Source organism: Zerene cesonia, chromosome 17, assembly GCF_012273895.1.
Source record: "Zerene cesonia ecotype Mississippi chromosome 17, Zerene_cesonia_1.1, whole genome shotgun sequence".
Lineage (NCBI taxonomy): Eukaryota > Metazoa > Arthropoda > Insecta > Lepidoptera > Pieridae > Zerene > Zerene cesonia.
The window spans coordinates 8554016-8568517 of NC_052118.1; the positions used below are offsets into that span (position 1 = coordinate 8554016).

General features: G+C 30.7%; 2 protein-coding genes across 2 annotated transcripts in view; one reads left to right on the forward strand and one right to left on the reverse strand.

The window, feature by feature from the left end:
- The first annotated feature begins 4261 nt into the window (after positions 1-4261).
- LOC119833545 (TNF receptor-associated factor 6-like) lies at positions 4262-8267 on the forward strand. The gene is made up of 7 exons (XM_038357597.1): positions 4262-4303; positions 4615-4766; positions 5015-5136; positions 5425-5618; positions 6139-6296; positions 6747-7001; positions 7201-8267. The coding sequence occupies exons 1-7, from the start codon at positions 4262-4264 to the stop codon at positions 7526-7528; spliced, it is 1251 nt and encodes a 416-aa protein (XP_038213525.1). The 3' UTR covers positions 7529-8267.
- Positions 8268-10731: 2464 nt separating this feature from the next.
- The window catches only part of LOC119833394, a 17798-nt gene continuing 14027 nt past the window's right edge, over positions 10732-14502 (reverse strand). The window contains exon 15 of the mRNA XM_038357381.1: positions 10732-14495. Coding sequence (XP_038213309.1) covers positions 12668-14495 — 1828 coding nt within the window. The 3' untranslated portion in view covers positions 10732-12667. The remainder of the gene's footprint in view (positions 14496-14502) is intronic.

Below are 14502 nucleotides of genomic sequence, written 5' to 3' on the forward strand. Positions count from 1 at the left end.
TAATAATATTTTTTATCTGTATGCACTGAAATAAACTATATGGCGACACTTATAGCGATAATGAACTTGATAATTAGCGCGGTTGCGTGAATGAAATAAATTAAAGTGAATTGCTTTGAATTATCATGTGTTTGTGAATTGTATCAGAGAGAACAAACATTTATGACGTAATTATAATCCAATTATGCTGAAGTAGAAGGAATTTTCTTTATTTTAAAAGTCGAGAAAATGCGCTTAAAGATTAAAGAAAAATAAAATTTTCTCATATTTTTATTTATAAATTTAATAATAATTATCTTTACAGTAACTGAATATGTTAATGTAATTCACAATAAATAATTATCCAACATATGAATATATTTTGTATCTACCACAAATAATAAAAACTATCGGAGTAAGATAAATTTATCTAATAATATTCATAACCTAGCATAACTAGTTCCTAACTTAAAAACCCATCAAAAGGGAAGGACTTGACTTTACCAAGCGGACCTACGTCTATCCTTAATAAGAATCCATTACTTGAAAATGCTATGAGCGTATCTTTGAGCCATCCCCTTTGAATCTGATTAGAAATAACGAGCTTTCTGCCAAGATAAGCTGTATAGTATTATCACATTTATGAGAATCACACAATATTACTTATAAATATTAAACTCTGAGCGTTCAATGCAACGGTTATATGGAATACATTTTACAAGAATAGTTAAATAACAACAATATACTATACGATTTAATTATTGGAATTAACTAACATATTAATTCTTTAACGTTCAACCTGACCGTCTATTTGTACAAATCAATGTATTAGATTAAATTACAGGTTCAAAACTCATGTAGGATCAAATTCCACTAGGCAATATATAATTTTTAATTTCACACAAACTATTCCAATTAGTCCAATCCGTTACTTAATTTTTTTCAGACCAATATTTATTTGTGTTCCAAAATCCATTTTGAGGTTTTTAATGACTTGCTTTTGCTTATCTTGTATGCGAGAGCTTACCACGCTTCGGAATGAATTGTTCCAGCTCGTACCAAGGAACGTACCACACCTCCATAGAAAATAGAAGCATATGAATATTACTATGATTGCTTTGGTAAGTGGAAGCACGTACCCTTTTCCTCGACGTCCCCAGTCCATTATTGTATTCCGTCGTCAATCCATTCTTATTATCATAACACTTAGAACTTAAGTTTGTCTGACAAGAGCTTACAGAATAATAACTAAGCTTTCCAAAAAGATATATATCATTAAACATGCTTAAAAAAAAATAAAAAAATACCGAAAAATCTTGTAACGTCCTTCTATAAAAAGACGAAAAACGTATAAAACTAATCTTATGAGCAATTAACCTTCATCTTAAAAAACATACAATATCACACGAAATTACGCGCAATAATTTTACGCGCAAACGTTGTTTCCCTGTTTTTTACAATTTACAACCCAATTAAAAAGAGATCGCCATAAAAATTACATAATACGAAAGCTCATCGGAATTACAAATTCGTGGAATAAAAATGTACCTACAATGTAAATCTCAAACAAAATGAACACAAATTTGGTTTAAGTATAAAAATATAAAATTTGCATAATTTGGATTATAAGAGTGAATCTTTGTAATTCCGAGTTTAGCCTTCGTGACTCTGAAATTTTTAAATAAAAGATGATTAACGGTGAGAAAGATTACAAAAAGATTAGATCATTCAATTATTTATATACAAATATATTTTTTTCGTCTCTTTTAGTACTAAACCACACATAATTTATAGAAAAATATTATCTACTCTCTTTGTTCTCTGTTTTTTTATTTTATTATTATGTCATAAGAATAATGTTAATTGTGAAATTAGAGGATAATTATTCATAATTATTTATGAAATTCATTCGGAAACACGCTTCCAAATATCTATATTAGAAATAGCCTCAAAGACGAGTACAACTACTTTCGTAAATGGAACCAATCAAAAATGTTCTTTTGAGTACATAATTTTAAGATATTGATATCCCATTTATAGAAATTACTATTCAGTGTCACTATGTCAGCGACTGCGCAATAATTTCTCCACATTCTATGAATATTGAGTAACACATTATTTATCTTTTACATAATTCTATATTTCTTGTTGTCTATTGACTTTACTTAATGTTCACCGCTTTCCGCTACCAGTTTATTATTTTGTTATCTGTGCCACCAAAAACCATAAGTCTATAACGACCTGTGTTTGTGATAAACTTAATTTAACCAAATACACTCAAAAGCTTTTAAAAATGCACGCATGTATGCACTAAAAACAATGCAAGTTCAGTTTCATAAGTATATTGTAAGACGATCTCCTAATCTGTCTATCTCCATTTTATGCTATTAATATGATCGTCTTAGGCATAATGAAATGAGCACGATATTTAAGTTAATAGATATGTATTTAGCTCCAATTATTAGGCTCATATCATCTATTGCTTAGATGTATGTTTTTTGCACAATATTATTTTCAGTATTACCATTTGTACTTATTCCAATCGTGTAAGCTAGAGTATATATTTAAAGCTGCCATTTATAATACGGTATTTAAACACCTAACTGTGATAGCGTTTATCATTCTCAGCGTACCTCAAGGATATCGTTATGAATCAACGTTGACACAATTCGCCAGCATGGCTTGAATCATTGGAATTTTAAAACACCTTTTATGTAACTTACAATCTAGATACGGATGTGTGTTATTCAATGCAGTTTTAAATATTTTGTCTTGCCAAAGATAATATAGATCTTTTTTACTAACATAACACTAAAATGAATTATTTTAAGAATCTAATTATAACAAAAAAGTAAGCTACTCTTCAAACTTATGAATAACTGAATAACGTATAGAATTAGTTCGTTTAATAGAATTTAGTCATTATTAAATTTATTTATCTATGTTTTAAGTATTATGTATTATCACAGGTAACATAATACTATAGGTGCCTATATTATGTATTTTTGAATCGTGAATTTTTCTACGCAGTTGCACGATACGCATAATATTACCTTGCTTTAAGAATGTAACATAATAGAGTTCAGTAGGACTACATTTAAATGTGTTATGTATGGTGCTATATAAGTGGTTTCGGACTTCAGAAAAATCAATAGTTCGAGATCAGACGAGTGTAAAAAATAAAAAAAATATTTTTTTTTTATGTGCACATAAGCAATATCATAGGAAAATATCGTGAGGGAATAGGCATGTCCACATTCCAAGAATTAAAAACGTGAAACAATACGAGCTGATGATGTTGATGAACTTCAAAGTTATTTTAAAAATTAACTCTAATATAATATCAATGAATGGAAGATTAAGATCCACGGAATGTTGTCGCTGAAGAACCACAGGATAATCGGGTTCAACGGGCATCAACCAAGAAACAAACAAACAAAAATACTTTAACACCCGACTTCAAAGAAAGGAGGAGGTTCTAAGAGGAAATAATTATTATGTATTTTGACAATTCGAAAGGGTTTCTAAACGAAGTCTAGTTGAACAAATAAATGTTTAAGTTTAAGTTTGAGTTTGAATTGTGTTCTTTTGTCTGTATCATATATGTATATTTTTTTCTTTTGTATATTTAATGTGTAATATTTTTTTATCACTAATTCACGACATAATTTCAAAAAACAAAACTGTGAAGAGAAAGAAAGTCATTACGTCCTTGGAGGGGGAGGTTCCACTCTTTACCAGGAGTAATAGTAATAGAGAAGTCAATAAAAATACTATTGAATTGTGATCCTCGTTCGCTTTGAAATAACGTGTTTGTTCATTGAATTATCACACAGTGCATTAGCTATAATAAAATTTTCCTTGTTGACAGATATAATATAATAATGATATGATGTACATTTTTTTTATTGATTTGTCATAATGTGCTAAATAAATATTATTGTTGTTTTTTTATCAACAGATATTATGTGCCACGGCTCTCGGCTCATTAATGTTGATCATGAACAACAATAAGCTATACACGGATAGAAAGAAAAGGATATGCTACTTCCTGCTCGCATATTTACATTTTAAAATAATGCTTCTACTTGCGCATTTATTATTTTACTTATTCTTTAATTATGAAATTATTAATCTGTAGATAATAATATATCAATGTCACTATCTGTCACGTTTTTCTGACAGACGACAGCTGAAGAAATCTTGATAGCTCACTGCTTATTGTTGGGTGTTGGACGATATTTCAAAAATAATTATTTATATTGTTTTAAAAAGTTATGAAATGGACCATAACAAAACAAAAAATGCGTCTGAGGGCATAGCGGTAAGTAAATATTTAATATTTATCGCTTGTTTCAATTCTTTCACAAACATTAAAACATTTCTTTACCTCGGAGACCTTTACCTAAATCATTTGTATGCAAAAGAGCCTACTTCCTTCGCTCCGTTCAATTTTCGTTGTCTCTGGCAGATTTTCCGTTGTACAACCATTTTAAAATTTGTTTCTGTAAAGTTATTGTATTTGAATGTTTTTAAAATTTTAATGTAAAATAACATATTATTTAACCTTATATTGTTATAGCACATTGTTTCGTAACTCTTTGTATGTATTAATTCTTACATTTATAATTCCAGCCCATGGGTATAACAACATTGAACGAAACTGTGCTGAGTAATCAGCCAGAGTCAAGATATGAATGCCCAGTGTGCCTTAACTGGCTGCGAGACCCCGTCATCACTACTTGTGGACATAAGTTTTGTAAGAGCTGCATTACTTCATGGTTACAGTAAGATATTACTTAGTCTTAACTTAATTTTAGCAATAAGTAATCCTATTATTCACATATTACACATAATGTCTGGTTTTATAATTCATAGTAGCAATTCAAATGATTTCTCAAATAAAATTTGACCTACAGACAGAAATTATTCTCTTAGTATTAAATGCAATGTAGTTATTATAAGCAATTTAATATGTGATGTAGTATTCAGTTTCTGTAAAGCAATTTTGCCTAAGCATTTAATTCAATTTCAGAAATAGTGGCCATTGCCCCATAGACAATATAAACCTTAGTATGAAGGTTGACATATTTCCTGATAATTATACAAAGAGGGAGATTCAAGAACAAAGGATGTCTTGTCCGTTTGCTTCAAAGGGTGAGTTAAAGATCTATCATTATCAAAAATAAAGCATGAAGATAATTAATCAATAAAGCAGTAGTTTATTCATTTTCAAACTACAAATTTTACATTAATATTTTGTATAAGAATGGGTTGACCTATCTTTAATTAAATATACAATTAACAAGTTCAATAACTGGAATTAAAATGCAAAACATAACAATGTAAAGTTAGATTCACCCTTTAACAACAATTAACAAAATATATTTGGTTGATATATTTAAAATTAGAATTATTATCATTAATATTAATTCATAATGCCAGGGTGTACAGTAAAAGTGACTCCGCTAGACCTAGACACACACATTTCCACCTGTGAATTCAACCAGCCTGAGGCATCAACACAGCACAACGTTAAAACACCTTGCTCATTCAAAGCTGTTGGTTGCAGTGAAATGTTTGATAATCAGGAAGATGCCAATACACACTTACACAATGATGTCTTGAGCCATATGAGTGTGAGTAATTCCAATTATACTACTAGGTTTTACAACTACTTCACCCTTGTGTAATTCACACAAATATTTGTTCTTTATCTCAACCTCTATAAATATTTTGTGATCAAACTGTTGTATGTTGTTTCCCACGATCAATTATATCTGTTCATAATTTTTTATTACAATTGGTTTAGTAGTTGTAGTTAAGAAAACAAAGCAGACTCAACCTCAGATATTTTTATATTTATAACATCAGTAAATAATTTTATTTGCTGTTACATTTTTGCAAACTTCTGAATCCAATTGTTGATAATATGACTCATTTTTATATACAAAAATCCGTATTGTTCTTATCTTTTAAACCTTCCCTGGAATATTCAGAATGCACCAAAACCATGATTATAAAAATTAGATCAGCCATTCTGAAGTTTTAGCGAGACTAACGAATAGCAATTGATTTTTATATAAAAAGATTTAAAACACTATCTTTAAAGTTAAAATATTAATATTTTATTGAGTACAAAAGAATTTTTTTTTTCAGCTACTAATGAATGCTTACTCAAAAATAAAAATTGACAATGACATGTCCAATACTAGCATGGATGCGAAAGCACAGGAGGCTCTATTGTGGGATCCGCCTGAAAAGGGAAGTGAGGGGACATCATCCACACCAATTAATGATACAAGTGCGCTTATTAGGTAAATTATACAAGACTTATGGGTAAGAAAAAAAGTCCCCCAACTAACCAACACTATAAGAAATTAAAATCCAACTAAAAGCTATGTTCGATACATACAATATTGTAATAATTGAAATAATGTTTTAAAAAGGTTTGATTTAACTAACATTTCAATAGATTATAAAATAGGTAGGAAAAAGAGAAATAGTGGAGTATATTCAATTACTGTTGTGGCACCATCTTTGACCGAGTAATCTAAGGCGTCATCACGATATGGCGAAAGCTAGCGAGTTCACCTCATGATGGAATTCTTTTTTTTTTCACAATATGTTAATGCAGCAATTTTTTATACATTTCTTTGGTTGTCATTCACTTGTTGAACAAATGTATCTACAAATATTGTGACAGATTAACCGAAGAATATTCGCTATAAATTTATTTCCAACAACTTACTTATCACTCATTCCAGAGCCCTCTATGAAAGGGTGGTAGTTTTGGAACAAAGAAACCGCGAACAAGACATAGTAATTGCTAATATTTCCAAGCAATTGTCAGCTTTTGCTGTGGCAAAGATGAAGCAGAACAATGACATGCTACTGCGGTACTGCATGGGACATTATATATGGAAGGTTGATAACTTTAAAGCGAGATTGGATGCTATGATAAAGGACCACAACAAAATGTTGTATAGCCCTGGGTTTTACACTTCTCCAAATGGCTATAGGTAGACAATTTTTATTGTTTTGTCAGTTAATTCAATTATTTGACTATTGCATTTTTCACTGTACTACTTTTTAATAAATTTCAATACCAAATTATCTGGTCGAACTATAGTTGTAGTCTATAAATAATGATGAATATTATCGAGTAATAAATTACAATAGACTTACAAACCCTGAGCTGGAATGTCTATAAAATTTCAGATTCTGCGTCCGCCTCAACATATCTCCTCTAAATCCGCTCTGCTTCGCCCTCCACGTGCACCTCATGAAGACTGAAAACGACGATTACCTAGACTGGCCATTCAACGGTCGCATATCCTTTGCAATGATCAATCAGTATGATCATGAATACACCCAACGAGACACAATGATGTCCAACTCAACATTAATAGCCTTCAGGAAACCGACCACTGAGATATGTGTCCGAGGCTTTGGGTATACGGAGTATGCTGTTGTCAGTGATGTAGTGAGAAACGGATTTGTGAAGGACGATGTGCTGATTATCAAAGTGCATATAAAGTGTGTGTGACATGAGGAGTGATTTTTTTATTTGTTCTATTTATTTATCTATGTGATGGGGTTTTATATTTTTTATGGTTATAAATGCAATTGTTAGCAAGTAGAAATGTGTATCTCTGATCTGTCTGATCACATAGTTATTTTTAATAGTGCCTTGAATTCTTAATTGAAGTGATGATACAAATATGGTGCAAACAAAAAAGGCATTTATATACGAGTATGTTTATAAAAGTCAATATTCAGTTCTGAGGACTTCAGTTGTATGTGTCATATTATTTTGTGTACTTAATATTGAAATTAGTACTAATAGATACAATATTAGGAGGTATTGTAATCCGTCCATGGTGCAAATCAATTGAAAAAGTTGTGTAACAAATATATTTACTATATTTATGAACAATGGAAAACATTCCTTTATTTTATATCATAAAATATGTGAGATTGTGTCATTTTATAAAATCGAGTGACTTTATAGTACGTAATTTAAATTTTGTTGTTGATTGTTTTTAATATAACAGTTATAAACACATTTATATATTACAGTCTATAGATGTTAAGAAAATCAATTTTTTATTAGAGAATAATGATAACCGTCCGTAAGTGTCTAACATGATCAGTATTTAAATAATCTCACAGTATTTAAGGTTTATATAGATTATTGTTCGTTTTTTAAATGAGTAAGACAGCTGTATATTATTTAACGAACCTATTATGAATCTGTTATTTGTTGTTTATATATTAATAAACCAATTTTTAAGAAGAAATGGAGATATTATTCAAAGAAAACACCAAATTTCAAGTATATTTATGTATTAAACACTTACAAATTATATATCAATTACAAATGATTAAAATATAGGAATTATACATAATTATATTGAATCTTATTCTAATGACATAAGTTCCTATCACATCCATCCATCACAATCATTTTACGTACGCTAATAATTTACCCCGTCAAATTTCGTTTTTTTACATTAATTTTTCTCCTTATGTAGTTAAACTACGCGTCAATTTGTACGCTAATATGGCAACCCCTATGCAAATGGCAATACCATAGACAATATTCGGAATACTTTTAAAAAATACATTTTTTATATATAAAATACAATTTTAACACCAAACGTCGATTTAAGGAAGACAACTAAAAAGAAAACTAACCAAAAGGAGCAATTAAATATCACACATCAATTTCTTGTTTCCATTCAACACTAAAATTATAATTATTGGGTCCATGTTTTGCATCTGGAATGTTCGAATCAATCGGAGTGGACTCAAATTATTATTTTCTACTTCATACTAATTATCACAGACATAAAAAAGAAAATGCTTGGGTTTTGTCGATAATTTAAATAAATTAACAATTCACACAATGCCACCCATACAATTATTATATTTTAGCTAATACAGATCTTTAAAGTAGGCCGCATACGAAGCAACCGCTTACATTAAAAGTTTTTAATGATATTATACCATACTTTTCTTTGAAAACTACATTCATTTCGTATAAAAATACAACACTACATCTTAATCATACGTATATAATATACTTACTAATTAATTATATTCATATGATACGATTAAGTAGATTTTAAATTTACTTAGAATAGTGAAACTTTATATTTAGGTAAAAAAAACACCTTATACTGGTAGAGCAGAAGAAATCGTCATGAAAATAACATAATATTATAAGCCCTCTACGGTTGCGTTGTTATATATATATATACCTACTCCAACATACATTTGTCATTTTTAACATTACTTTACAGATTTAGAAAGCTAACTCAAATTAAAAAAAATATATATATCTATAAATTGGTATATAAAGTTATTGAACGATATGATCGTATGATTTAAAGTATTAATTACAAGATCAAATTAAGACTATTAAAGTTAAGCTTCGTATAAATCAGCGTTTAATATGCAATTTGGGACATAAATCTTATAAAAAAAATTGTTGATCCTAAAAATACTCTTAAAAACATTACAATAACTATGAAATCGACAAGTGAAGCCAAAAATGCACATAATTTGTAAGTCTGCTTTAAAAATTAAGTCTTATATGTATTACGTTACAACTATTGTCACCAAATTTACAGTTCCATTGTATAACATATTGTAAATACAACCTGATACAAATGTCTAAACATAGTCGTGATGTACGAGAAAGTGCATCGTCACTAACCATACCCACTGAATATAAGGAACCAGACAGACTAAACATGGTATACGTTGAATTCAAAGAAATCCGACAAAGTGTAGCTCAAGACAGTTTATACTGTGTTATTCCGCTCTTGCACAAATTAAACTAGCTCTACAATCTGACCTAGCTATCATTTCGATATTCATCATCATCACATCATCACCCTACTTGTTTAGCCGAGTCCTTTTTTCTTTTACCTAGTATAGTGCAAATGTCGCATAATGTCAAGCATTTTGCCTCTAGAACATGAGCATACGACCATGAGTCTCACAGAATAGAGCAGCGGTGATGTGGATAATCTAAAGATATACTGAAAATCTTTCTAAACTTTCTTTCCTGCCTGCTCCACTGCAATCTAAACCATCTAGAACCGTCTAATTAGTGCAAAGTGTCTAAGGGTCAGGTCTGGTCGCCTATATCCAGCGCGTACAGCACAAACCTCAGAGGGAGCTGCTAGAGTCCCCCGGGAAGTGCAGCAGGTTGTCGCCGCTGCAGCTCGGAGTAGGGGAGGAAGGAGGGTCGAGAGAGGCCCGCGACGCCGAGCTAAAACTACTAGAACTGAGCTCCTCTTGCTCCGCTTCGAAGCGATTTATCGCTGGAATTGAAGAAATAACAGGGATAAAACTGGTACTTGAGGATGAAATGTTCTAATCTGAAAGTTTATGGGGATGTTTATATTTTATAATGTTTGTTTCTAATATTAAAAATTTATGTTGTAGTAAATAAATGATTTGTTATTTTAATTTCCCAAGTTAGCACTGTTCATGTATTAAAATATTAATTTATATTAGCCTTTTTAAAATGATGAAAATTAAAGGTTTTTAAATAGATTTGTTGAATAAAATAAAAAATTTCTTCATTTCGGATACCCAGCGATTATTCGGCTCGTATATTTTTTTATCAACAAAATTAACTATCACGATAATATTGTTTGAATAAAATGTTCTTAGAATAGACCTTAAATTCCATGAGTTAACAAGGGGATTGCTTTTAAAATAAAATGCAAAAATGGTTTTTGAATTGTCATTTTATTTCTAATAATTTTAACACTCCACGTCAATAACAAAGTCACACGGTTAAAATTTTGCCAAATTCAAAAAAACGCATCAAATCGATCAAAAATATAACAGTGAAGCAGCTAATAAGCTAATTTCATTAATTTTAATCAAATCGTACGAGCAACATTTCGTGAGTTATTGTAACTTTAAAAACTTTACATGTCATAGAGTTCATTTTGAATTTCCGAGTTCAAAAGATGATTACAAATTATTAAATCTCAAAAACATGTTTTAATTAACTCTCTTGTTAAATACATCATAAAATTGTTTTTCTTGCCAACAAAAAACCTGTATAATTCTATTGATATTCCGAAAAATTAAACAAGGCGAACAGAACATTATTCGATTTAACAAGTCCAAATTTGCACTTCACAAGCAGCGCTGACTCACCAGGCACTAAGATTCTTAAGTGTTCTAATATTTAAAATGTAAAATGGATACATTTCATTAATTAATTTAATTCGTAAGTTGAGAATCAGGCGACAATATATTTTCTCATTAAACTAACCGACTGAATAAAATCTCATAAATTGTAATTTAAAAATAAATATAAAACAGTATACCTAATACAGGTACGCAGAAGAGTACTACTTAAAATTAGCCAAATTATCCGATATTATTTTTTGGTCTTTTTCATTCCATTAATTGAGTTCTCACATCATTATTATCTTATTATTATTCATTTTAGCTATTAATAGTGCTACATCTTGTCATGAGAGAACGCTTATAAGTATAAATCATTAAGGTACATAACGTTACCGCGGCCATCATACAATGAGTTCTATAGACAATAATTAGAGAGAGACAACGTGATGTTAGGGACTTCTTAACCGAATTCTAAAGGCTTCCACTGTATAAACGAAATTATCATATACAGATTTTTAATAAAAAAAAGACTAGAGATTTTTAAAAGGATACTCCTGCTTTTTAATGATAACAATTATAATATATCAATAACCATATTGTGTATGAATATTTGATTTGAGATTTTACATTATAACATTAACAAATACGTGTACAATACAAAACTTTCTATAAATTACTGTATATACAAAATATAAGTATAGTAATAGGTACGTAGGTATGTCCATAACATCAAGTTGTCTCGTATGAGGAAGATATATCAATGTGCACACAATGGTATTTGATACCCCCGACTATGTCATATTATGCAATGCAAGTAATTTTCACTAATACTGAGGTATTATTGCGTAATTACACAAATAATTATATTATGCAATAAATAAATAACATACTTTTGTAAACATTATAAAAAATAACATTGAGAAAAATAAATAAACATACAAAAAATAATATTAATTATTATGCACTAAAACAGCACGTGATTAAAACTAAATATAATTTCATCACAATTGTATTCGAATCAATTTATCAACTAAAGTCGTTACGAATTAATTATGGAATTTTTTTTATGATTTACAAATTTTTTTGGATCATTGCATCCGCTACGCATACTGGCCCTGGCGGCAACTATTATTTGCATAATAAAAAGAAATATTACGCCTAAAATAATATCTAATAAAAAAATACAAAAATAATTGAAGAGGATCTCGTCAAAAAAGAAATAATATATTTATAAAACAAAGCACGTTTAAAATTTTGATTATTTCTTTAATCAGAAATCAATGTTTTATTTTTTTTAATTTTTACTACTTTTTCACATTTTTATTCTATTTTTAAAACGATATGATTCTATGAGTAATACTAGATTTTATACAATAGTGAAGTAAATTTAACTACTTAAAACGAGAAACTGACGTAGCAGCACTGCAATCCGCTTCTGCTTACAATAAAACGAATTTGTTTCACTAACAACTATTATTTGCAATTAAAGAAGCTCAAATTTTATCGAAAGAACATCTTCATGTTACTTTTTCTTCTTGCGCGATTTCTTTGCCTTGGATTGTTTTGGAGATGGTATCGTAACATTAGTAGCACCTGTTTTTTTATCTTCTTTATCGCTATCAGTCGACACAACCGGCGAGGTTCCGTCCTCATCAGACGACTTCTCCATATCGTTATATTTCTCCGATTTCACTTCGTCGTCCGCTTGCACCTCTTGCGTAGTTATTTTATCGGTTTCCAGAACGCTAAAGCCCTTTTCCTTCCTGGCTGGCATTTGTTGTACATCAATTAGGTTAAATGATGTCGATTCATCTGACTTAGAAATATCTTTCATAGACGACAGTATATCGTCTATGTTAATTTTGCATATGGGACTTGCTATTTTAGTATCGCCAGCATCAAGAAGGCTATCTTTCATTACTTCGAGTTTGAAATCATCCAAGGCGAAGTCTAATCCGTCCAATGGCGGGAAATCATGAGAGACTGAATGATGCTCCTCGACGAAATTGAGCTCGGAAGGTGTGTCACATTCTGCGACCATTATATCAGTTCTTTTGCAAAGTTCCGCCAATTTTTCTTGTAATGTAGCACCTGGTGAATTGTTATCCACCTCTTGGCGCTCAGGTGCTTTTACGACCTCCGTCTTAACAATTTTTTCTTCTTTCTCATCAGTTTGTTTGGCTTTTTTAGTAACAATTGAACTCCAAGATTTATTCGCACTCACGTTAGCTTCTTCATAACGATTGGGCATGATCAACTCTTTCGGTTTTTCACATTTCTCAACAGGTTGTGGGGATTTTTTACGAGTTTTATTCGCTGTAGTGATTTGAATCTCAGGGAACTCCTCCTCAGCTGTATTGATAACATAAACTTCTTTTTCACCATCCTCGTGTTTTTCAGAAATAGATGACTTCCTTCTTTCAAAATTTGGTGATGGCGATTTGCTTTTCGGGGATTTAGATTTTTCTTTTACTTTTAGAGACGTACTAGTAACTTCCTTACAGGTTTCGAAAAATGTATCTTCTTTGTTATTTTGTTTCGTAGAACTAAAGACATTTGATGATGGCTTTGTCTGTTCCAAATCAAACAAAGTGTCAGTTCCGTCGTCTTTAAACGACTTCTTAGTTTTCCCCATATTATTAATCGATTCAATGTTTTTCGGTGATTCCTCAATTTTTCTTTCTGGAGTGAAACTCTTTGATGCACGCTGCTTTCTAGATTTTGTTAAACTCGATACTGATGATTCAAAATCGTCAAAAGTTGTCGAAATCGAAACCAATTCACCGCTAGAAGGCTGTTGTTTCTCTTCGATGGCGTGTATTTCGACAAAGTTATCGTCATCCTCCTTCGACTGTTGGTCTTCCGGCAACTTTTTTGCCCTGCGCCCTTTCTTAGTTTTAGATTTTGTTTCATCAGCTTTTTCAACAAGATAAGTGGGAATATCGGGGTTTACAACAGTTTGCTTATTGGACTCGTTCAAAAGTAAATCCCACGCTTGCTCCTCAGTTTTTATTTCATTGTCAAACGCTTTAGTTTTAGCTGAATTTGGTTCCGGTTCTTTAGAAGGAGCGTCGACGGCGGATTTCTTTTCACCACTAACATTAATATCTTTAGGTAAAAAGGGCGGAGGAGTCGCCTCTTTTGAATCTTTTTCGATAGTTTTCTGAGTGTTTTTAGGTTTTGACGATTTTCGCGCGAAATCCTCTCTGGGTGCTTTCTCGATATTCAATCCGAAAACATCGGTTTTGTCCACTTTGGCGGACTTCGGGTCCGACAATTGTTTATCCTTAAAACTAGCACTAGCGGCTACTCTATCACTAGATAACTTGGTGGGGGGAGATCTCTTAACTCTAGGTC